Source organism: Bacillus rossius, chromosome 10 (assembly GCF_032445375.1).
Source record: "Bacillus rossius redtenbacheri isolate Brsri chromosome 10, Brsri_v3, whole genome shotgun sequence".
In the NCBI taxonomy this organism is placed as follows: Eukaryota; Metazoa; Arthropoda; class Insecta; order Phasmatodea; family Bacillidae; genus Bacillus; species Bacillus rossius.
In genome coordinates, this window is record NC_086337.1 from 4,889,278 (window position 1) to 4,915,343 (window position 26,066).

Below are 26,066 nucleotides of genomic sequence, written 5' to 3' on the forward strand. Positions count from 1 at the left end.
TGAGTGTGTTTACTCTTGTTTTCAATGCTAGGTTTAGGGTTTGATTGGATAGTAGACAATGATTGTTGGTTTTATTGGAAATCAGCGAACTCTACATTGGTGTTGTGAATGCAGATCAGCAAAAGTTTGTGGTCTTGCCTTGAACACTGAACGTGAGCACTATGCAGGATTCATGCCGTAAACGATAGTTCACACTATCTTTCTCTCTATCTCTGATACGCCGAGACGAGAACTTGTGTGGTCTCTTTTATATCTGATACATAGTGTGTCAAGGCTCTGTTGTACCAATCTAATCTTAAATTCATGAGCATACGGGCTGGAATAAAAATACTCAGTAGATCAGCGTGATACTGGTCAAAGGTCAGATTATTTTATATTGCCATTTCCATTGCCTATTTTATTGATATTGAGGTTCTCTCACTTAGTGGAAGCTGCATTAAGGGGAAAATTACCTCGAACAATGGTTTATTGGGTATGTTAACTTTTTTGGCACAATTTAAGTGATGTAGGAATTTAATTAATTGTGTGGGTTCTAACCCATTAGGCTCTGGGAAACCGGTAAGTAACCTTTCTATGGGATGGGAAATCTTTCCATAGACTTGGTATTCACATTCCTGTGCTGCAGGTCTGGGTGCCTGGCTTGCACTGGGGTGGGGTCAATGCTCTGTGTCTGTGAGGGATGGGGGTGGATTCGAAAATGGTAGACCGTAGGTGGCAATGGGAGTGTGGTTGAAGGACTGACTTGTGGCAGCCCCGGGTGTGACCGCGAAGTCACTGACTGCGGCACAGATGTTGCCAAGGTGCATGGGTAGGACTGGGCGTGTGGTACTTCAAAGGCCAAAAGGGAAAGATGCAGATCGGGAGTGGTTTGGAGAGATGAGAAGGCTGTCTGGAACTGTTGGCTGATTGCTGCTGCTGTGAGGGGTGAGATGTGAGCTCGGGCTCGGGATGAGTATAGGTCTTTTTGGTGACGGGGTTGTATATCGGCGCCATGGGAGTAGAAAATGACTGTGTGTGTGAGATTTGTAAGGAAGGGGGGGAACTGGTAGGGGTGATGAAGACTGGTAAGTGAGATGCCAGGTTCCGTCGAGTTCTTTGCTGTTGACATCGTCGATGCCAACAGGATCTGCGTTGATGTCGAATGTCGCTGCCATCAGGGTCCCTGATGTCGATGGTACACAATCCATTAAGGACTGCGCAGTTGTCATCCTCAATGCCAAAGGAAAATGCATCACCGTTGTCGCCGCTACAATCAGGTTCTGCTCTGTCGATGGTAAATTGTCCATTTAGCTTGACATTGGAACAGCAACTAAATATCAGATAACGTACTAAAGATAGAGCCAGTAGTATATATTTGTTCTTCCTGTCTTAGGCTGCAGTCTGTGAAATCAGTGTCGATTTCTGCCATCTTGGATTGTGATGCCACAGAAGCCATATTGGATGACATTAACCTTCACAATAGGCCAAATTTTGCCCAAAATAACCCAAAAAAAACCCAAAATATGACAACATTTGCTCAAAATATGTCAAAAATCCACCCAAATATCCAGGTTTTTTTGGGGTAAAAAATATGCCAAATATTTTGAAAAATAACAACTTTCCTGTTTTGAGGGAAAAACTCCTGTTTTGATGGAAAATTTCTCGTTTTAGTCCTCAAAAATGCCAATGGCTTGAAAATTCCCTAAAGTGGCTTAGATTCCCCGGCGACAAACTGCTCTAAGCCATCGAGTTCATGACCTTGAAAAGTAGAATGCCATGGCCTCCATCTTGAAAATCTGTATTTTATGCTAGAAAATAGGAAATTTTTAAAGGTATATAAAAATTAATAAATTAAAATTTAAATAGGAACACTCCGCCATCTTGGAATATGGAGTCATTGCCACCATATTGAAAATCTGCAGTTATTATCAAAAAATTTAGAAAAAATTATAAATAATAACAAATTATTAATAAAGTTTTAATAACATTAATAAAATATACTTATATCATGGAATCCTTGGTTCAAACCTGTGATGTAAAAATAAAAAAAAATGATGACAGATTCTCCCTCTATGAAAGCCACCGACCGTCTGACCCCCCACCACTAATGCCAAGGTGTATATATCACCAGATAGTATGATGTCATGTGAGCCATCTTGTTTTCGTCTGCTGGAGACCGTCATCTTGTTTTGTCTCTCGGAGGCCACCATCTGGTTTTCGTATGCAGAAGGCTGACATATTGTTTTCGTCAGTTGAAGGCCACCAACTTATTTTTGTCTGCTCGAATGCACTGTCTCCATGTTAGATAATACAAATTGATAAAAAAAATTCAAAGCAGTCATGAGGACTGCCGACAGAAGTGAAAACTTTTTCGCAATTTTTACGAAAAGATTTTATCACACAACAAATTTGTTTTATCTCGTTAGTAAAATAACTCCTAAATTACTATAAAATATGCATTGCATAGTAATTTTAGGTATTAAAAAATAATAATGTACTTAATTTTTAGGTTATATTGCTACAAAGACTCCGTTTTCCACACAAAATCGAGGATCTAAAAAAAATAATTAAAATATATATTTATAAATAATAATATAATGTACACAACCTTTTTTCCTAAACTTCAAATGATAGAATTACATGTAATAATAATAATAATAGAAGTAACTATTATTAATATTAATAATATAATTAAGAAAATACCAATATAATTTGAAATAAGAAATACTAACTTTGTAAAATATATTTTTTCATATATATGAAACAAGAAATGAACACACAGTACACTAAACTATATATGTACTATTTGTGTACTGTGTGTTCATTTCTTGTCCAGTGTTTGTAAATGTGTGCATATTGCGTAATAATTGCGTGTTTTGTGTACATCACATGTCCAGTGTGTAATTGTGTGTACATTTCTTGTCATTTGTGTGTAATTGTGTATACATTTCGTGTACTGTGTGCAATTGTGTGAAAACTTCGATTCCTCCGTGCGTACTATGTGTCCATTGCATGTCCTGTGTGTGTAACTGTGTGAACATTGTGTGTTAATTTGCTTGATTTTCGTGTACATTATTTGTCCAGTGTGTGTGATTGTATGTACATTGCATGTCCTGTGTGTGTAATTGTATGTACACTTCGTGTCCTCTGTGTGTATTGTGTGTCCATTACGTTTCCGATGTGTGTATCGATGCCCAATTATTTTGTAAAATTTTCTTCCAAATGTGCTTTTTTTTAGTGTGCTTCCTTTTTTGAATGTTGTTTGACTCGTGTATTTTAGTCATGGGTTTTTGTTTTGACTAGCATATTATCCGACAGTTTGCGTATAAATAAGTGAGTCCCCAGACGGCGGGTCTCTCAGTTTGTTACTGGTTGCGGCGGTGTAAGGATCACCTAGTTTGTCTCATCTGGTGCATAAGTCGCATAATTACCTGTTATTGTGAACCCGGTGGCATCTTCACCATCTTTAACGTCTAACTCGATGCAAAGAAAGTTTTTTTTCGAACCTGTTACTTTTATATTAAACTGATTTGATATTTATTTATTTATTTTTGCTTTGACCAAGGTTCAACTCAAGGACAGGAATCCATTGATTCAATCAGTAAATTAATGATTGATGTTTGGTGAATTTTTGAATTTTTCCCGAATTTATATTTTAAATATGATGAAATTTTAATATGGCAGCCAATATGTAGTCATCGTCTTACTGGAGGCTGGTTGACTAGGAAGCTAAGCTGATTTTAGGAGTTTATATAATATTTTATCAAATAAGAGTGATCTAATATAAACACAATAAATTGCACCTTTAACACTTAAAATATTCATCGTACATTTAAGGAAACAAATGTACTTTAGCCTGTATGTGAATTATAACTAACATAAATAATATAAATTGTTTATTTAACATTGACAATACTCATTATACTTTTAACGTATTACGTGGGTAGTTTAGCAAGAATCTGACATTGTTCTACACAACACTATGCAGACATATAATACATCTCGCACAGATAGATATTTAACAATTAACAGATATACTTCCAAGTGTAATGGCTTGCTATATTTTTGGTAGGTTATGAAGAAGTTTGATTATATTGACTGCAACACTAGAAGATACATATTCAGTTGTATTATAAATACCTATCTAAATTGATATTTCCAGCTTTCCTTGTCTGATGTTTATAAATACCTATCATTATTTTAAAAAAAATCAGTTTTACCATGACTCAGTTTATTAGAAACTTTGGTCATATAAATTATGCTTGCTAGGTGAATTTGCATTTACCAAACGTATTTATAATGTTACTCCAATATGTACTTTTATTATTTTATTTCTATTTATCAATTGCAAATTTAAATTTTTTTTTTTATCGAATAAGGGTACGTGTTATGGAATCGCTGGTAGTATTCAAAAGATGCAGAGAAATCTACTGCGAGTATTGAAGTATAATGTGGTTGTGTGACGTCACTGTAGCAATAACACACTTCCTTGTGACCCATATTGAGTCAGACCCGCAACCTTCACCTCTTTATGTGCCTCTTGACCTTCCGAGTGATAAGGTTCTTCGCATCCAGGATTGTGCAGTGCTCTGCTTAACTAACTGGAACAAATAAAGACGAGACCATTGGACGTCATAATATATTCTTTTTAACAGATATCCTAATATTGCCTTTAAATTATTGTTGCATTAAATAATTTATGTGTCTTAGCTCTAAGAAAAGAGATGTTCAAGAATATTTCCAGAACTTACTATAGTTCGTACTGATAAATATTTTTAATTTTTTTTTATGCTGCTATAACTTTTATCTGCATTTTAAATATTCTGGCACAAAGCTATGCATAGAAATGATGAATTCAATGGGCTCTGAATTCCATTAAAATGAAATTACGAAAGCACGGGTTACCAGCAGTACGAACACGGCATTCAGTTTGAGTGAATGAATAAGTTACTAGTTGTGTTATCTATAAATACGCATTAAATAATGTGGTGAATCTTGTGAATGGGACAACAAAATGTGTTATTTTGCTACCATATGTGATGTAATGAAATGGATAGTATAATGGTACTTATAGATATATTTTTTTAACTAATTTGTATGAACCATCGCTTAATTTATAAATATTTGTTAGTACCTATAGTCACATGATTATGGGAATTGTAGTAAACTTTTATGAAGAAGTTGTCTGGGAGTAATGGCTGAAAAAAAATTTCTTTTAAAACTATACCTAATGTATTGAGTTAGAAATGAAATAACTGCTAAGAAAATTTGGGAGAAATAGAAAGTCTTGGTGGTAAACAGACGTGTAAGAAGAAATAAAGACTGATAACTGACGCTAAAACTATAGAAGGTTAAATTCTATTTTAGAAATACTTATATCATAATCACTCTCACACTTCGTCAGGTGTATGAACGGTGTGAAAATCGAACTGATATATTCTCCGGATGTAAGTGCTGCGATAGGGATATCTGAGAATTCCGTGAGTCTTCCTGGTGATTCAGCATCAGTAGCTGCGCATCGAGTCTCGTAACCAGAAATCAACTCAAGGTCTTTCGTGTGTGACCTGCGTCGAGAACCAAGTAAACACCTGGGAATGTGAGGAACATCCAGAACTGTACTGCAACGAAACAAGTGATTTCTAGCCAATAGTCAAATGTGTCACAATCTATGTTTGACTGTTTTTACTACTTACTTCCAAAATTGGTTTGACGAATGTTATAAGTTTTAATGATAACTACAGATGTAGGTAAGCGAAAGAGTCTTATGCATTAGGGTTAGTATTTAGCATGCAATTGAATTGGAAGCCAGTTAAACAATCAATTACTTGTTTGATCCACCGGCCAGTCTTATCGAGTCAATGATAGTGGTTATGCATAATTAAATGCACATCAAACTGTACATAAGATTGCATTCATAGCGTCTAATATTTGTGTTTGCATTTATAATGGATAAATTTATAATTGTTGATAATTATAATTATAATTAAATAAACTTTTCAAGTAACATTTTCACTACGTAATTGTTTGATATTGTGACTTACAGACTAATGTTGACTCGAATTTGGACTGCAGGATTGACATTTAATAATTGTAACTTATTTGACATTAGAAGCATCCAAGTAATTTAATTCCCAAACGTAGGATAATTTGTGTTAATTATACAAGCCTAATAAGTCTTTGGATTTCTTCCCAACATTTTTCACTTAATTAAAATTGTAAAATTTATTAATACATTTGATGGCTCCTGCAGTGTTGGAGTATGTGACGGATTGTAGTACTTGAATTTGCTATCGTAGTTTTACAACCCCTTTATGTGAAACCAAAGAGTAATATTTTTGCAAGACACTTAACTAGCAACGGGGTGACTAGAAAATGGCGAAACTATAGATACATATTTTGAGTCACTTAAACAACACTGATATTTAATTTTCTGAAAATTTCCACCATTAACACATTATTTCTCTGAATTTTCAGAAGCTAATCTAATGTTAGGGTGGTATCCTCCCCTTGATATGAGTAGATAAATATGCTATATTTTCGCGAATAACTCCCCGGCTATTGTTAAATATATGCTAATTAATTTTAATATGAACACCTTGATAATGAGAACCATACATGTGAAATTTTTTCACGTAAACGATTTATTGAACACGTAAGTAGAACCTATACAATTAAATAATAACGAAGCACTGTAGAAGCACAAACAGTCAGTTGTTTATTTGTTCGTGTCACTGCAAGTATCGTCGTGATGAACAAGGGTGTTATATCTTTGTTGAAAACTAAGTGTGTGCCATATCTCACACTTGTGTCGCGGTTATGTATTTAATGTAAAACTAGTATAATTAATGTATAACATAAACCAATGACACCATCACACTCCTACATAATAGCTGCATAAGTTACAGTAGTGGATGAAACCACTAGGGCGTAACTGTTTGAGTACCAGTTGACGAAGAAGCAGTGATTTGTGAAGCTGAGCTCAATATATATATATATATATATATATATATATATATATATATAGACACACACACACACACCTTACACAGCTTGGAAATAATAAGGATGAGTTTTCTTGCAAATAGGAAAACCAAATTAAATAAAGAATTTTCTAATGACCGTGAACACTGCCATTAGATTACAAACAATTGCGTACTGTTAAATGTCAGCATCAATACTTTAAATAATAAATGTATGAATTAAACTTAAATGACCAAGTTAGATAACGATCATCCAGTTTGCATATGACAAGAAGTGTTATAACACAAGTACTACACAAATTTTCTTGACGCAAGTGTAACCTTGGTAGGCTCGTTTGCTACAATCGTTCCATTGTTCGTACTAGAAACGATTCCACAAGTACACTCATGTACCTGGTTATGATTTGAACGACGTGTTGACGTGTCGATGTGTTGATGTGTCGAAGTGTCGACGTGTCGATGTGTCGACGTGTTGACGTTTTGACATGTTGATGTTTTGATGTGTTGAGGTGTTGACATGTTGAAGCATTGATGTGTTGATGTGTTGATGTGTTGACATGTCGACGTGACGATGTGTTGATGTGTTGACGTGTTGATGTTTTGACATGTTGATGTTTTGACGTGTCAACATGTCGACGTGTCGATGTGTTGACGTGTTGAGGTGTTGATGTGTTGATGTGTTGACGTGTCGATGTGTTGATGTGTTGACGTGTCGATGTGTTGATGTGTTGATGTTTTAACATGTTGATGTTTTAACATGTTGATGTTTAGACATGTCGACATGTTGACATGTCGATGTGTTGAGGTGTTGATGTGTTGACATGTTGGCGTGTTGATGTGTTGATGTGTTGACGTGTTGACATGTCGATGCGTTGAAGTGTGTATGTGTTGACATGTCGACGTGACGATGTGTTGATGTGTTGACGTGTTGATATTTAAATGTTGATGTTTTGACGTGTGGACATGTGGATGTGTCGATGTGTTGAGGTGTTGACATGTTGATGTGTTGATGTGTTGATATGTTGATGTGTTGACGTGTTGACATGTCGATGCATTGAAGTGTTGATATGTTGACATGTTTACCTGTCGACGAGACGATGTGTTGATGTGTTGACGTGTTGATGTTTTGACATGTAGATGTTTTGAAATGTCGACATATTGATGTGTTAATGTGTTGACGTGATGGCCGGCGTGCCTCAGACAGCGCCTGGATGCCGCCCGAAGCTGAGTGAGTGGTTGGTTGCAGGAGGTGGCAGAACTGAGCCCGCTGGCCAACGCCTCGGCTGGCTTCCTGGCTGCCTTCTTCTCGTCCTTCACGCTGTGTCCCACGGAGCTGATCAAGTGTCAGCTGCAGGCGCAGCGCGAGACCTCGACTCAGCACGCGGTGAGCTCACTGCAGGCGGCTCATGCGCGTCCATGTGACATCATCAGTCATGTTTGGTGCATTTTGTATAATTAATATTTAATTGTAATGATTTGAACTACTTCAACTAACACATATGTTGATTATGTGATATTGCAACCTTACAAAACTGAGGTAATACTCTAGCCAGCCACCGGGGCCAGTTTAACCTCGACTCCATCTGCCGCCGAACCCTGAGTCCGGGCATTTACTAACTGTACAACCTCTTCTGGGGCGAAGTCAGCCCCGTGTCAACACAGCATAGTTGTGCACACAAGAAGTACCAATGATAGCATTTCATAGGTTTTTTGTTATACTTCTTTAAACACACATTACATTAAATCGTATTTGGAAATTTTAAGTATTAATTATCAATTTCAGTTTGACTTGTATCGGGGACTGATTGTGTAAATAGATAATCATATATTAGTATGGGTATGCAGATCAGGACTCCATCTATAAGTGCCATGCATTCAGTTACTCTCTACGGGCGAAAAGGTTTGTTTGCGAATTATCTTGTCCCAATACCGATGTCTTATGTACATAAACGCGCATGACCATTCTGCACCTTCGAACTGGCTCCTTGTCTGGTAGCAAACACCTCACCCTGTGTCCGCGATTCTGTGCACTTCTGGCCATTGCTACCAGGTGCCAGTGGTCTTGTCCTCTCAGAAGTACCGCATGAAACGCCGACTGTTAGGCATCATGCCCGACACAGATCGGAAGTACATATCATCATAACTGTCTATACTGTGCTCTCATAGGCCTGCTAGTTAAAAAAAAGTAGTGTTATATGTCAGTACACGATAGTAGTATATAAAAGGGACTCCGGAAGCTGGCGCTGGCACGAGGTGCGAGGTGACAGTCCGCCATATTGGATTTTGACGTCACGGTGGCCATCTTGGATGACCTTGACCTTGGCGGCCATCTTGGATGATGTCATCGCCGCCATTTTGTTTTCTCGAACATTCTACCATTTTGTTTTCCACCATTGTGAATGATGACATCACCATTGCAATTTCCTTTACGGCCGCCATCTTGAAAATCCGTAATTTTTATGTTAGAAAATCGGGAAATTTTTTAAAAATCAATAAAAAATTAATCAATCGAATTGAATAATAAAGATTAATAAAAAAAAGTTTTTAAAAAAATTATAAAAAATCTGCACTTACATCAGGGAGCTCGGAGTCCTTGGTTAAAAACCAGCGAGGTAAAAAAAAAATATTGTGACAGGATCTTCCTCCACGGAAGCCGCTGGCAGATTGACGTCCCACCACTTATGTCAAGGTGTATATATATATATATGTAGTAGATGTATATAGTTCATATGAGGACAGGGGCTTGGGGCTGGGGATCCGGGGATCCGATCCAGACACCTTAAGGCTTCGCTTCATCACCCATGTTGGATTACGTCACTTCCGCCCGCCATACACGCACGAAAAAGTGTCCCATTACGTTCATCAGCCATGTACGCACGAAAAAATGTCCCGTTACAGTAGTTGGAAATAGGGGGTTCAAGGCCAGGCGGAGGATCGAGGATCCGGCGGCCATCTTGGATGACGTCTTCTAATCCGTATGCTAATCCATGCCAATCTATGCTAATCCATGCCAATCTATGCAAATCCATGCCAATACGTATGCCAATCTATGACAATTCGTATGCCAATCTATGCCAATTCGTATGCCAATCCGTATGCCAATCTATGCTAATCCATATGCCAATCTATGCAAATCTATGTTAATCCATGCTAATCCATGCTAATCCATATGTTAATCCATGCGCAATTTAGTATTTCTAGAAATTTCCACCAACTTCGAATCGTGACGTCACCGTTGCACTTTTTGTCACGGACGCCATCTTGGATTAGAATTTTTTTTTTCGAACTTTGAAATTCAATGTAATCATCAGCCGCCATCTTGTTTTCGTCTGCTGGTGGCAGCCATCTTGTGACGTCATATAGTTCTGTTGGTCGCCACCAGATAGCAGCAGGGATTATTTTATTTTAACTAAAATATTTTCAGTGCCGAGGCTGGGATTCGATCCATGGGACGTGAAAACGTCCAGGATGTCGTGGTTACGAGGCGGAAGCCTTGACCACTAGACCACGAGACCAATTGGAATATGGTGGAATAAATAATCTATATATGCTACGTACTGACGGCAAGTTTATGATAAATGGAGGAGGGTGTTTTTGCCTTCCTTAATGCATACCTAAGGCGCCACATTTGAAATTAAAATTATTATACAGCCGCCATCTTTAATTCCAGCACAGACTACCAGATGGCGCTAAATTCAAAAAAAATAGTTGCCAGAGGCGCCGCCATCTTGGTTCTCAAGTTGGCTGGTAGATGTCGCTAGTATCGCGCGCCAAATTCAAAATTAGTTGCCAGAGGCACCGCCATCTTGGTTCTCAAGTTGGCTGGTAGAAGTCGCTAGTATCGCGCGCCAAATTCAAAATTAGTTGCCAGAGGCGCCGCCATCTTGGTTCTCAAGTTGGTTGGTAGATGGCGCCACCGTCGCCATATTTTAGTTAATATAATCGATACCAGATGACGCCACCGTCGCCATCTTTAGTTCCTAGTGTTTTATACCAGAGTGTGCCACCGCCGCCATCTTTAATTCTTAAAGTTACCGCCGGAGCGCGCCACCGTCGCCATCTTTAATTCTTAAAGTTACTGCCGGATGGCGCCAAGTGTTATGTAGTCAGTCGAGACAAGTCGGGAACGAGTCGAGACAAGTCTAGACAGTCGAGACAAGTCGAGATAAGTTTGGAACATGAAGCCATATTCTAAACTACGTGTATTATATATATGTATGCCTTTATATGTTTAGGTTTGATGATAGAGTAATGCAAGGGAATGGCTTTTCATTTATATTTGCGACAAACAAACCATCCATCCGATTACATTATTCCAAGTGACCATATTGGATGATGACATCACCGTTGCAATTTCCGTTATGGCCGCCATCTTTAAATATATTATCCGAGTTTAATGAAAAAAATTTTAAAATTTATAAAAAAACAAACTTTTACGACACGGAGCTCGGTGTCCTCGGTTCGAACCTGGTGAGGGAAAAAAAATGGCGACCGATCCTTCCCTCGTGGTGGCTGCAGGCAGAATGACTCCCATCACTTTTTTTTCAAAGTATATATAACGTCATCTAGTATTACGCCATGTCCGCCATCTTGTCTTCGATGCTGGAAGCCATCATCATTGTATCGTCAGCGAGAGTACGCTGACGCCATGTTAGTTTAGTTCTTATCTGCTAGAGTGCAGTAATCATTTATTACTGTGACACCAACCATCTTGAAATTTGGCCGCCATCTTGAAAATCCGTAATTATTTAGCTAGGAATTCAGGAAAAAGTTCAAAATTCATTAAATAAATCACTCATGAATTTACATATTGATTCGATCCGCTCCTGTCCTCGGTTCGATACCCGATCGATGTAATAATGTTTAATCTTATGTAAAAAATAATAATTTCAATAAACCATGTTCAACATTCGTAAAGAGACTCTAAATCCTCTACGACCATCATCCTATCAGACATTAAGACCACCATATTGGAAATGCGTAATTTTAATGCTAGAGATCCGGGAAAAAGTTCAAAATTCATTAAATAATTTTGTAATCTATATACTAATTGATTAGATCGACTTAGGTCCTTGGTTCGATACCTGGCCGATACAAAACAACTTTAATATTTTAATAAAGTACCACTAAAGTGTCAGGTTTGAGAAAATAAAAAACACCACAAGTTCTTTTAAAAAAACTTTTATTACATAAATTATACACTACCACAAGTACAAAAAACACACAGACAAATTACCAAAGTTTCGTGGATCTCTCGATTCAAACAGTCTTCTTACTATATGGACTATGTCCTTTACATGACTTTAAATGTCTATTCAGTTTATCAGCTCGACATATTGGTACACCACAATTTGCACACAAAGTCGAATTATCGACTTCATTAAAAGGACAATGATATATTTCGTGTCGTATTGCACTTCGAATATTTGCCAATGTTTTGTTACAAAATATACAGCTTGATTCCGATGAATGTACAGCCAGTCTATCACAATTCCTGAGGTGCCGTTTTAATCTTCCATATTGTACAAACTTGCTTAAACACCTGTTGCACTGATATTTAATGCGTTCAGAGTTATTACTACAATTGTGTATTACATAATCCCATAATTTCAAGTTTTTGATCTTCTCACAGTTCGTGCAGTCGGGTGATGGAACACCGCTGGTTGCTCCTTCCTTCATCAATGCCACTGGAACTGTTGACAACCATTGTAACACTGCTGACATGTTAACTTCTGAAGCCGTTGAGGTCTGCTCTGCGGAAGATGTTGCACGCGTCGAAATATCCTACTGTGCTGAGAGAGCAGGTGTAGCTGTAGACGTCGTTGTCATCGTGCTCTGCACTGATGATGGTAGACCTTCGATCCAGGTTGGTGTAGATAGTGGTAATGATGCCATCGAGTTCTCAAGAATAGCTAGATACTGGTCTATTATGTTATACAAGTCTAACTATCCGATCCGTTCATCACAGCAGCCAGAGACGGACTGAAGTCCTTATCACCAGGGTCTCACTTATATAGTCTCATCAGCTGGTACAACACACGAGTCAAAACAATAACCAGGTTCATTATACTCGCACTTTACTTTCTCGGAGCATTTTTTATAATGAAGATGTAAGCTATCAAGACGTGAAATTAGTTTTTTGCACTTATTACACTGAAATTGTATTCTTTTAACATTATTAGAACAACTGCTTCTTTCATGTCTGCGAGCATTTGAGGTGATAGTAAATGATGCGTCACAGTATTTGCACTGACGCAATGTACGCTCTTCATTATTTGAAGAATCCATTGCTGATGATGAAACTTCAGCTGATGGTGGAACAGCACATATCGAAGTCTCCTCCAGTGTTGTCAGAGGCGTTACCAACGGGATCTGCTCCAACATCGTCCGCGCTGAGGTCATGGTTCCCGTAGTCGATGGTACATCCTCCATCGAGTTCGACGTTAAAGTCGGCAAAGATGCCATCGAAATCTCAAGAACAGCTTATTGACACGACTCATTCACCAGAAGAAACAAACTAGGCGAACCTTACACCGCCGACGTCAGTAACAAACTGAGCATCCTGCTGTCTAGGACTCGCTTATATACATGCACCGTATGGAATAATACGCTAGTCAAATCAAGAACCATCAACAATAATACTAGAGTCAAAACAACATTAAAAATAGAAGGACCATCAACGAAAAGGCAGCACAATAAAAAAAGCGGCACATTTGTAAACACCATCAACAAAAAGGAAGCACATTTTGGAAGCACAATCAAAAAAGGCAGCACATTATGGAAGCACAATCAAAAAAGAGAGCACATTTGGAAGCACCATCAACAAAAAGGAAGCACTTTTGGAAACACCATCAACAAAAAGGAAGCACTTTTGGAAACACCATCAACAAAAAGGAAGCACATTTTGGAAGCACCATCAACGTAAAGACAGCACATTTTGGAAGCACAATCAATAAAGAGAGCACATTTGGAACCACCATCAACAAAAAGGAAGCACATTTTGGAAGCTCCATCAACATAAAGGCAGCACATTTTGGAAGCACAATCAATAAAGAGAGCACATTTGGAAGCACCATCAACAAAAAGGAAGCTCATTTTGGAAGCACCATCAACATAAAGGCAGCACATTTTGGAAGCACAATCAATAAAGGAAGCACATTTTGGAAGCACCATCAACATAAAGGCAGCACATTTTGGAAGCACAATCAATAAAGGCAGAACATTTGGAAGCACCATCAACAAAAAGGAAGCACATTTTGGAAACACAATCAAAAAAGGCAGCACATTTTGGAAGCACAATCAATAAAGGCAGCACATTTGGAAGCACCATCAACAAAAAGGAAGCACTTTTTGGAAGCACCATCAACATAAAGGCAGCACATTTTGGAAGCACAATCAATAAAGGCAACACATTAGGAAGCACCATCAACAAAAAGGAAGCACATTTTGGAAGCACTATCAAAAAGGCAGCACATTTTGGAAGCACAATCAATAAAGGCAGCACATTCGGAAGCACCATCAACAAAAAGGAAGCACATTTTGGAAGCACCTTCAAAAAGGCAGCACATTTTTGAAGCACCATAAAAAAGGCAGCACATTTGGGAAGCACCATCAACAAAAGAAGGAAGCACATTTTGGAAGCACCATCACAAAGGCAGCACATTTGGTAACACAAGTTACGAGAACTAAGTCTTAGTTAGAAATCAGAATGCAAGAAATAAAAACTTTTAATTTTTACTTTTAATATTTAATTTATTTCTTAAGATTATACAAATAGAAGTAAAATAAGCCATTATTGTATGTAGCCAGCTTTCCTCAGTTCTTCGAGTATGAAGGATATTTCTTTTATGCACGAATAGTTTCCTGCACAAAGTGAGCCATGTAGAAGTCTTAGCCGGTCAACCAATAAGTTTGGATCTTTCCACGATGTGTAACCAATCTCTTCTACTACCATCTCACTTGCTTGTTTATTATAAATACTTTTAATATCACAATCGTCCCAGTGATCATAATAAGCGTTATCAGATTTATTTATTATAACACGTCGTTTCCATCGTTTCGGTCTCAGGACACAGTTACATTCTTCGATCTTGTCAGCTTTAGGTGCTTCATCACAGTCTATGCTTTTGTCAACAGCCTCAGAGTCACTGTAACAATCACTGTAGAAGGCATCCTCTTCACCCAGATTACCATATGAATTCGATATCGATGATGTCGAAGTGCCATTATCGTCTTCATGTTTCCTTTTTAGGAGTCCATCATCATTTTTACAAAGTAAGAAAGGTCTACTTGAATTCGGCTGGAATGTATTCTCACTTTCCACGTTAAGGATTCTTCCATTGTCTTCATTCTTCCATAAATCATCATCGACCTTCAATTTAAGTTTTTCGTCGAGATCGGAAGAGCCACGAACATAATCTCTCTCAAGACAAGGAAAATTATTGTCGTAATGCAGATCACTATTCCTTAGTCTAGTAGCATCGTTGTACTCTGGCTTGTACGCAGGCTTAACGTTACAAGTTCTGTCATGTATTTTTAAGCTCTCTCTCCTCGTAAACGACTTGTTACATCGAACGCAACTTATCATATTGCGTAGTGTATTTTTAACACAGTCATTCTTCTGGTGTTGTCTTCCATTCTTTCTCAAGATAAATTCTTTGCTGCAAAACTTACACCTGTGTCCTTTCGATACAGCGACAGTCACCGAATCAGAATTCATATTAGTTACTGTGACTAATGTTAGATACAAACAGACAGTTTTCCATTTGGAACCATTACTTAAATATAATTTTTTTAAATATTTCTTAAGCGATAGATAAGTTATCTCATGCAAAGGTACTTGTTGTAAGTAGTTCTGCTTTAAACAACAGATGACACCACGTATTGCTTGCAGGTAAATAATATTTCTTTCTTTCATGCGGGATGCAGGATTCTCACTAACGATCGCAATAGAGGGATGACATCGCTAGACTCCAAGTAGAAGGTAGTTTGTTCTCCCAGTTAGTGTTTCTCAGATTTCTCAGGGTATATATTATTATTTGACTGAATAATGATTTTTTTTTAAATTCCACCTAATAAAAATAAAATAGAAGCACTCAGAGAAAACCATCAGGGATGATGTCGTTTATAAACATCATAAATTACCATTTTTTTTTAAAAAAGTCCAAATTTAATCCTGCTTAAGAAAAGAGTTCACAAGCCCGCTTGTGCTAGAACTCTCATGTTGCTTAAGCAAAGAGTTCACAAGCCCGCTTGTGCTAGAACTCTCATGTTGCTTAAGCAAAGAGTTCACAAGCCCGCTTGTGCTAGAACTCTCATGTTGCTTAAGCAAAGAGTTCACAAGCATGCTTGTGCTAGAACTCTCATGTTGCTTAAGCAAAGAGTTCACAAGCCCGCTTGTGCTAGAACTCTTTGCTTAAGCAGGATTAAATTTGGACTTTTTTTAAAAAAAAAGGTAATTTATGATGTTTATAAACGACATCATTCCTGATGGTTTTCTCTGAGTGCTTCTATTTTATTTTTATTAGGTGGAATTTAAAAAAAAATCATTATTCAGTCAAATAATAATGTATACCCTGAGAAATCTGAGAAACACTAACTGGGAGAACAAACTACCTTCTCCTTGGAGTCTAGCGATGTCATCCCTCTATTGCGATCGTTAGTGAGAATCCTGCATCCCGCATGAAAGAAAGAAATATTATTTACCTGCAAGCAATACGTGGTGTCATCTGTTGTTGAAAAGCAGAACTACTTACAACAAGTACCTTTGCATGAGATAACATATCTCTCGCTTAAGAAATATTTAAAAAAATTATATTTAAGTAATGGTTCCAATTGGAAAACTGTCTGTTTGTATCTAACATTAGTCACAGTAACTAATATGAATCCTGATTCGGTGTCTGTCGCTGTATCGAAAGGACACAGGTGTAAGTTTTGCAGCAAAGAATTTATCTTGAGAAAGAATGGAAGACAACACCAGAAGAATGACTGTGTTAAAAATACACTACGCAATATGATAAGTTGCGTTCGATGTAACAAGTCGTTTACGCGGAGAGAGAGCTTAAAAATACATGACAGAACTTGTAACGTTAAGCCTGCGTACAAGCCAGAGTACAACGATGCTACTAGACTAAGGAATAGTGATCTGCATTACGACAATAATTTTCCTTGTCTTGAGAGAGATTATGTTCGTGGCTCTTCCGATCTCGACGAAAAACTTAAATTGAAGGTCGATGATGATTTATGGAAGAATGAAGACAATGGAAGAATCCTTAACGTGGAAAGTGAGAATACATTCCAGCCGAATTCAAGTAGACCTTTCTTACTTTGTAAAAATGATGATGGACTCCTAAAAAGGAAGCATGAAGACGATAATGGCACTTCGACATCATCGATATCGAATTCATATGGTAATCTGGGTGAAGAGGATGCCTTCTACAGTGATTGTTACAGTGACTCTGAGGCTGTTGACAAAAGCATAGACTGTGATGAAGCACTTAAAGCTGACAAGATCGAAGAATGTAACTGTGTCCTGAGACCGAAACGATGGAAACGACGTGTTATAATAAATAAATCTGATAACGCTTATTATGATCACTGGGACGATTGTGATATTAAAAGTATTTATAATAAACAAGCAAGTGAGATGGTAGTAGAAGAGATTGGTTACACATCGTGGAAGGATCCAAACTTATTGGTTGACCGGCTAAGACTTCTACATGGCTCACTTTGTGCAGGAAACTATTCGTGCATAGAAGAAATATCCTTCATACTCGAAGAACTGAGGAAAGCTGACTACATACAATAATGGCTTATTTTACTTCAATTTGTATAATCTTAAGAAATAAATTAAATATTAAAAGTAAAAATTAAAAGTTTTTATTTCTTGCATTCTGATTTCTAACTAAGACTTAGTTCTCGTAACTTGTGTTACCAAATGTGCTGCCTTTTTGATGGTGCTTCCAAAATGTGCTTCCTTCTTTTGTTGATGGTGCTTCCAAATGTGCTACCTTTTTTGATTGTGCTTCCCAAATGTGCTGCCTTTTTTATGGTGCTTCCAAAATGTGCTGCCTTTTTGAAGGTGCTTCCAAAATGTGCTTCCTTTTTGTTGATGGCGCTTCCGAATGTGCTGCCTTTATTGATTGTGCTTCCAAAATGTGCTGCCTTTTTGATGGTGCTTCCAAAATGTGCTTCCTTTTTGTTGATGGTGCTTCCAAATGTGTTGCCTTTATTGATTGTGCTTCCAAAATGTGCTGCCTTTATGTTGATGGTGCTTCCAAAATGTGCTTCCTTTTTGTTGATGGTGCTTCCAAATGTGCTGCCTTTATTGATTGTGCTTCCAAAATGTGCTGCCTTTTTTGATTGTGTTTCCAAAATGTGCTTCCTTTTTGTTGATGGTGCTTCGAAATGTTCTGCCTTTATTGACTGTGCTTCCAAAATGTGCTACCTTTATGTTGATGGTACTTCCAAAATGTGCTTCCTTTATTGATTGTGCTTCCAAAATGTGCTGCCTTTATGTTGATGGTGCTTCCAAAATGAGCATCCTTTTTGTTGATGGTGCTTCCAAATGTGCTCTCTTTATTGATTGTGCTTCCAAAATGTGCTGCCTTTATGTTGATGGTGCTTCCAAAATGTGCTTCCTTTTTGTTGATGGTGCTTCCAAATGTGCTCTCTTTATTGATTGTGCTTCCAAAATGTGCTGTCTTTACGTTGATGGTGCTTCCAAAATGTGCTTCCTTTTTGTTGATGGTGTTTCCAAAAGTGCTTCCTTTTTGTTGATGGTGCTTCCAAATGTGCTCTCTTTTTTGATTGTGCTTCCATAATGTGCTGCCTTTTTTGATTGTGCTTCCAAAATGTGCTTCCTTTTTGTTGATGGTGTTTACAAATGTGCCGCTTTTTTTATTGTGCTGCCTTTTCGTTGATGGTCCTTCTATTTTTAATGTTGTTTTGACTCTAGTATTATTGTTGATGGTTCTTGATTTGACTAGCGTATTATTCCATACGGTGCATGTATATAAGCGAGTCCTAGACAGCAGGATGCTCAGTTTGTTACTGACGTCGGCGGTGTAAGGATCGCCTAGTTTGTTTCTTCTGGTGCATGAGTCGTGTCAATTAGCTGTTCTTGAGATTTCGATGGCATCTTTACCGACTTTAACGTCGAACTCGATGGAGGATGTACCATCGACTACGGGAACCATGACCTCAGCGCGGACGATGTTGGAGCAGATCCCGTTGGCAACGCCTCTGACAACACTGGAGGAGACTTCGATATGTGCTGTTCCACCATCAGCTGAAGTTTCATCATCAGCAATGGATTCTTCAAATAATGAAGAGCGTACATTGCGTCAGTGCAAATACTGTGACGCATCATTTACTATCATCTCAAATGCTCGCAGACATGAAAGAAGCAGTTGTTCTAATAATGTTAAAAGAATACAATTTCAGTGTAATAAGTGCAAAAAACTAATTTCACGTCTTGATAGCTTACATCTTCATTATAAAAAATGCTCCGAGAAAGTAAAGTGCGAGTATAATGAACCTGGTTATTGTTTTGACTCGTGTGTTGTACCGGCTGATGAGACTATATAAGTGAGACCCTGGTGATAAGGACTTCAGTCCGTCTCTGGCTGCTGTGATGAACGGATCGGATAGTTAGACTTGTATAACATAATAGACCAGTATCTAGCTATTCTTGAGAACTCGATGGCATCATTACCACTATCTACACCAACCTGGATCGAAGGTCTACCATCATCAGTGCAGAGCACGATGACAACGACGTCTACAGCTACACCTGCTCTCTCAGCACAGTAGGATATTTCGACGCGTGCAACATCTTCCGCAGAGCAGACCTCAACGGCTTCAGAAGTTAACATGTCAGCAGTGTTACAATGGTTGTCAACAGTTCCAGTGGCATTGATGAAGGAAGGAGCAACCAGCGGTGTTCCATCACCCGACTGCACGAACTGTGAGAAGATCAAAAACTTGAAATTATGGGATTATGTAATACACAATTGTAGTAATAACTCTGAACGCATTAAATATCAGTGCAACAGGTGTTTAAGCAAGTTTGTACAATATGGAAGATTAAAACGGCACCTCAGGAATTGTGATAGACTGGCTGTACATTCATCGGAATCAAGCTGTATATTTTGTAACAAAACATTGGCAAATATTCGAAGTGCACAACGACACGAAATATATCATTGTCCTTTTAATGAAGTCGATAATTCGACTTTGTGTGCAAATTGTGGTGTACCAATATGTCGAGCTGATAAACTGAATAGACATTTAAAGTCATGTAAAGGACATAGTCCATATAGTAAGAAGACTGTTTGAATCGAGAGATCCACGAAACTTTGGTAATTTGTCTGTGTGTTTTTTGTACTTGTGGTAGTGTATAATTTATGTAATAAAAGTTTTTTTAAAAGAACTTGTGGTGTTTTTTATTTTCTCAAACCTGACACTTTAGTGGTACTTTATTAAAATATTAAAGTTGTTTTGTATCGGCCAGGTATCGAACCAAGGACCTAAGTCGATCTAATCAATTAGTATATAGATTACAAAATTATTTAATGAATTTTGAACTTTTTCCCGGATCTCTAGCATTAAAATTACGCATTTCCAATATGGTGGTCTTAATGTCTGATAGGATGATGGTCGTAGAGGATTTAGAGTCTCTTTACGAATGTTGAACATGGTTTATTGAAATTATTATTTTTTACATAAGATTAAACATTATTACATCGATCGGGTATCGAAACGAGGACAGGAGCGGATCGAATCAATATGTAAATTCATGAGTGATTTATTTAATGAATTTTGAACTTTTTCCTGAATTCCTAGCTAAATAATTACGGATTTTCAAGATGGCGGCCAAATTTCAAGATGGTTGGTGTCACAGTAATAAATGATTACTGCACTCTAGCAGATAAGAACTAAACTAACATGGCGTCAGCGTACTCTCGCTGACGATACAATGATGATGGCTTCCAGCATCGAAGACAAGATGGCGGACATGGCGTAATACTAGATGACGTTATATATACTTTGAAAAAAAAGTGATGGGAGTCATTCTGCCTGCAGCCACCACGAGGGAAGGATCGGTCGCCATTTTTTTTCCCTCACCAGGTTCGAACCGAGGACTCCGAGCTCCGTGTCGTAAAAGTTTGTTTTTTTATAAATTTTAAAATTTTTTTCATTAAACTCGGATAATATATTTAAAGATGGCGGCCATAACGGAAATTGCAACGGTGATGTCATCATCCAATATGGTCACTTGGAATAATGTAATCGGATGGATGGTTTGTTTGTCGCAAATATAAATGAAAAGCCATTCCCTTGCATTACTCTATCATCAAACCTAAACATATAAAGGCATACATATATATAATACACGTAGTTTAGAATATGGCTTCATGTTCCAAACTTATCTCGACTTGTCTCGACTGTCTAGACTTGTCTCGACTCGTTCCCGACTTGTCTCGACTGACTACATAACACTTGGCGCCATCCGGCAGTAACTTTAAGAATTAAAGATGGCGACGGTGGCGCGCTCCGGCGGTAACTTTAAGAATTAAAGATGGCGGCGGTGGCACACTCTGGTATAAAACACTAGGAACTAAAGATGGCGACGGTGGCGTCATCTGGTATCGATTATATTAACTAAAATATGGCGACGGTGGCGCCATCTACCAACCAACTTGAGAACCAAGATGGCGGCGCCTCTGGCAACTAATTTTGAATTTGGCGCGCGATACTAGCGACTTCTACCAGCCAACTTGAGAACCAAGATGGCGGTGCCTCTGGCAACTAATTTTGAATTTGGCGCGCGATACTAGCGACATCTACCAGCCAACTTGAGAACCAAGATGGCGGCGCCTCTGGCAACTATTTTTTTTGAATTTAGCGCCATCTGGTAGTCTGTGCTGGAATTAAAGATGGCGGCTGTATAATAATTTTAATTTCAAATGTGGCGCCTTAGGTATGCATTAAGGAAGGCAAAAACACCCTCCCCCATTTATCATAAACTTGCCGTCAGTACGTAGCATATATAGATTATTTATTCCACCATATTCCAATTGGTCTCGTGGTCTAGTGGTCAAGGCGTCCGCCTCGTAACCACGACATCCTGGACGTTTTCACGTCCCATGGATCGAATCCCAACCTCGGCACTGAAAATATTTTAGTTAAAATAAAATAATCCCTGCTGCTATCTGGTGGCGACCAACAGAACTATATGACGTCACAAGATGGCTGCCACCAGCAGACGAAAACAAGATGGCGGCCACCAGCAGACGAAACAAGATGGTGGCCACCAGCAGACGAAACAAGATGGCGGCTGATGATTACATTAAATTTCAAAGTTCGAAAAAAAAAATTCGAATCCAAGATGGCGTCCGTGACTAAAAGTGCAACGGTGACATCACGATTCGAAGTTGGTGGAAATTTCTAGAAATACTAAATTGCGGATGGATTAGCATGGATTAACATATGGATTAGCATGGATTAGCATGGATTAACATAGATTGGCATAGATTGGCATATGGATTAGCATAGATTGGCATACGAATTGGCATAGATTGGCATACGGATTGGCATATATTGGCATACGAATTGGCATAGATTGGCATACGAATTGGCATAGATTGGCATACGGATTGGCATGGATTAGCATAGATTGGCATGGATTAGCATAGATTGGCATGGATTAGCATGGATTAGCATACGGATTAGATGACGTCATCCAAGATGGCCGCCGGATCCTCGATCCTCCGCCTGGCCTTGAACCCCCTATTTCCAACTACTGTAACGGGACATTTTTTCGTGCATACATGGCTGATGAACGTAACGGGACACTTTTTCGTGCGTGTATGGCCGGCGGAAGTGACGTAATCCAACATGGGCGATGAAGCGAAGCCTTAAGGTGTCTGGATCGGATCCCCGGATCCCCAGCCCCAAGCCCCTGTCCTCATATGAACTATATACATCTACTATATATATATATATATATATATATATATATATATATAATCAGCTAGTATGATGCCATGTCCACTATTTTGAAAATCTTTATTTGTTATCCGACAATAGCTTACTGTAGGCTGGTAGTAGATAATTTTAAGTCATTTTTAGGATTTTGAACATGATTTATTGAAATTATTATTTTTTTACATAAAATTAAACATTATTGCATCGATCAAGTATCGAACCAAGGACAGGAACTGATCTTATAAATCTGTAGATTGATTGTTAATTTTTTTTGGTGAATTATGGATTTTTTTCCCGAATTTCTAGCTAAATAATTAAACAATTCCAAGATGGCACTCAAATGACAAGGTGGCGGGTTTAACAGTAATAATAATAAATGTTTACTGCACTCTAGCGGGTAAGAATCAAACTAACATGATGTCAGCGCACTCTAGCAGACGAAAACAAGATGGTGGCTTCCAGCAGACGAAGACAAGATGGCGGACATTATGTCATATCAGCTGACGATATATACCTTGGTATTGGTGGTGGGAGGTTAGTCTGCCTGCGGATACCATGGAGAAAGGATCGGTCGACGATTATTTGGTCTTACCAGGTTCGAACCGTGGACTGCCAGGTGTAAGTGCATTTTTAAATATTAGTTTATTAAAATTTGATTAATAATTTTTCTTATAGTTTTTGTAATTTTTTCCAAATTTCTAGCATAAAAAATGCAGTTTTTCAAGATTGTGGTCGTAGCAAAAAGTGCAACATTCTAGAATCCAGAATGGCATATGTATCATAAAGTGTAGTGATGATAGTCATCCAAGATGGCGGGCATTACGAAACATGCCAAATTTCTATAATTAAAGATGGTGGTCATAATGAAATGTGCAACAGTAAATTTTAAATATTTTTTTTGTTAAAAATTTGATTATTTGTTTTTTTTTAAATTAAATTTTTTTTCTTTACAATTGGATAATAAATAAATATTTTCAAGATGGTGGACATGATGTCATACTAGCTGACGATATATATACCTTGACATAAGTGGTGGGAGGTCAGTCTGCCAGCGTCTTCCGTGGAGGAAGATCCTGTCGCCATCTTTTTTTTACCTCGCCAGTTTCGAACCAAGGACTCCGAGCTCCATGACGTTAGTGTAAATTTATTATTATTTTTAATTTTTTAATTTTTATTATTCAATTCGATTAATTATTTTTTTAATAATTTTTAAAATTTTCCCGATTTTCTAACATAAAAATTACTGATTTTCAAGATGGCGGCAGTAAAGGAAATTGCAATGGTGACGTCATCATTCAAAATGGCGGAAATTTCGAGAAAACAAAATTGTGGCGATGACATCCAAGATAGCCACCAAGGTCAAAGGTCAAGGTAATCAAATATGGCCGCCGTGACGTCACAATCCAAGATGGCGGACTGTCATCTCGCACCTCGCGCCAGCGCCAGTCCCCGGAACCCCTTTTATAAACTACTCACGATACTATCACACCTGGTCCTTACGTTCATTATTGTTTAAATGGGAGGAAGAGGTGAGCTTTTTTAATACTGATTTCTGTTTTTATCTCTCCTAATAGGACGTTCATCAGCCCTAGAAAGCTCAGCATTAATTATTAAATCACAGTTTGGTGATCTTCGCTTCAACTTTAGAAACCTTCTGGAAGGAGCAGCACACACTGTAACGAGCAGATGCATGTGTTCTCATGTTGCAAATAAAGTTATAATACGAAACTCGGTCACGAAATTTGACGTAAAATTCTTAAAAATAATGCCGAAAGAGATAAATTTACGAAACGTGTTCCTTTTATCGGAAAATGATAATTTTTTTATCCCCTTTCAAGTAGATTTCAAAGAAATGCCACGTATGGTAGCCATTACCATGGTGTGACTTCCGGAAATTTTTTATATATTTTTTCGTTTCATATTCCATAGACCCCAAAACCATATTCAACTCAAATGTGTATTAATATATATCATAATTTTATGGACACGATAACTGCTGCAATTTTTTTACAAATTACTTACAAACTGATACATAAATTCAAGAAGTGGAAAATCTTGGTCGAGTTCGTTAATGTGCAATATCCGACCAAAGGGGTAGAAATGTGGAATGTTTTTTAAAAAACAGAAAAACATGTAACTTCCATGATGTGTAAAATATCACATCCGTTTGAACGTATTATAACTCGTAGGAGTAATAAAAATATATTTTATCGGAATAAATTTTTGATACGATCAACCATAACTGTAAGGGGTTGAAAAAACAATTGTCTGGGGACAGAAAAAATCACAACTCCCTTCGTAGCCACAACATCGGATTCGTAAGGATTGTTTGTTAATCTTATAATTTTTATCTAAAATTTTTGTCTGAAACTATTTTTGATAAGACAAACATTTGCTGCAAGGGGTTGAAAATCGATGGGTAGAATTTAAAAAAAAATCATTACTCCCTTAAAAGGAACACTATCAAAACAGTTAGAATTATTTGTAAATCTTATAATTTTGTATCTAAAACTTTATTCTGAAACAATTTTTGATAAGACGAACCATTTTTGCAGGAAGTTTGAAAAAAATAAGGAGTAGAATTTAAAAAATTCACAAATTCCTTAGCATATACACTTTCGTATCCGTTCTGTTTTATTGTAAAACCTTAAAATATTATTCTACAGTATTCATCTAAGTAATCTTTTATTCGACCCACCGTTACTGCAAGGAGTGGAATAAACAAACAGGGTTGAATGAAAAAACGTCATAACTGTCTTCGTAGCACACTATCAAATCCGTTCAATTTATTTTGTAAACATTATAAATATTAATAAAACTTTTAACTGATATAATTTTTGATAGAACCAACCGTTGTCGCAACGGGTGGATAAAAGACTGTTAAAATACAAAATAAATTAATAATTTATTATATTAGTATATATATACTATCAAATCCATTCACATTTATTGTAAATCTTTTAAATTTTATATAATAATTTTGTCTGAAACAATTTTTAATAATACAAACAATTTCTGCAAGAGGTTGAAATAAAATAACAAATAAAACTGGCCGAACATGTACTCTATCGAATTAATGTTTATTTATTATTTTATTTTTTAAATATTGTTGATAGT

At 37.5% G+C, this 26,066-nt stretch overlaps 1 protein-coding gene across 1 annotated transcript in view; it reads left to right on the forward strand.

The window, feature by feature from the left end:
* LOC134535733 (mitochondrial ornithine transporter 1) overlaps nucleotides 1–26,066 on the forward strand; it is a 138,643-nt gene that overhangs the window by 84,941 nt on the left and 27,636 nt on the right. Inside the window, exon 4 of the mRNA XM_063374957.1 lies at nucleotides 8,206–8,343. Coding sequence (XP_063231027.1) covers nucleotides 8,206–8,343 — 138 coding nt within the window. The remainder of the gene's footprint in view (nucleotides 1–8,205; nucleotides 8,344–26,066) is intronic.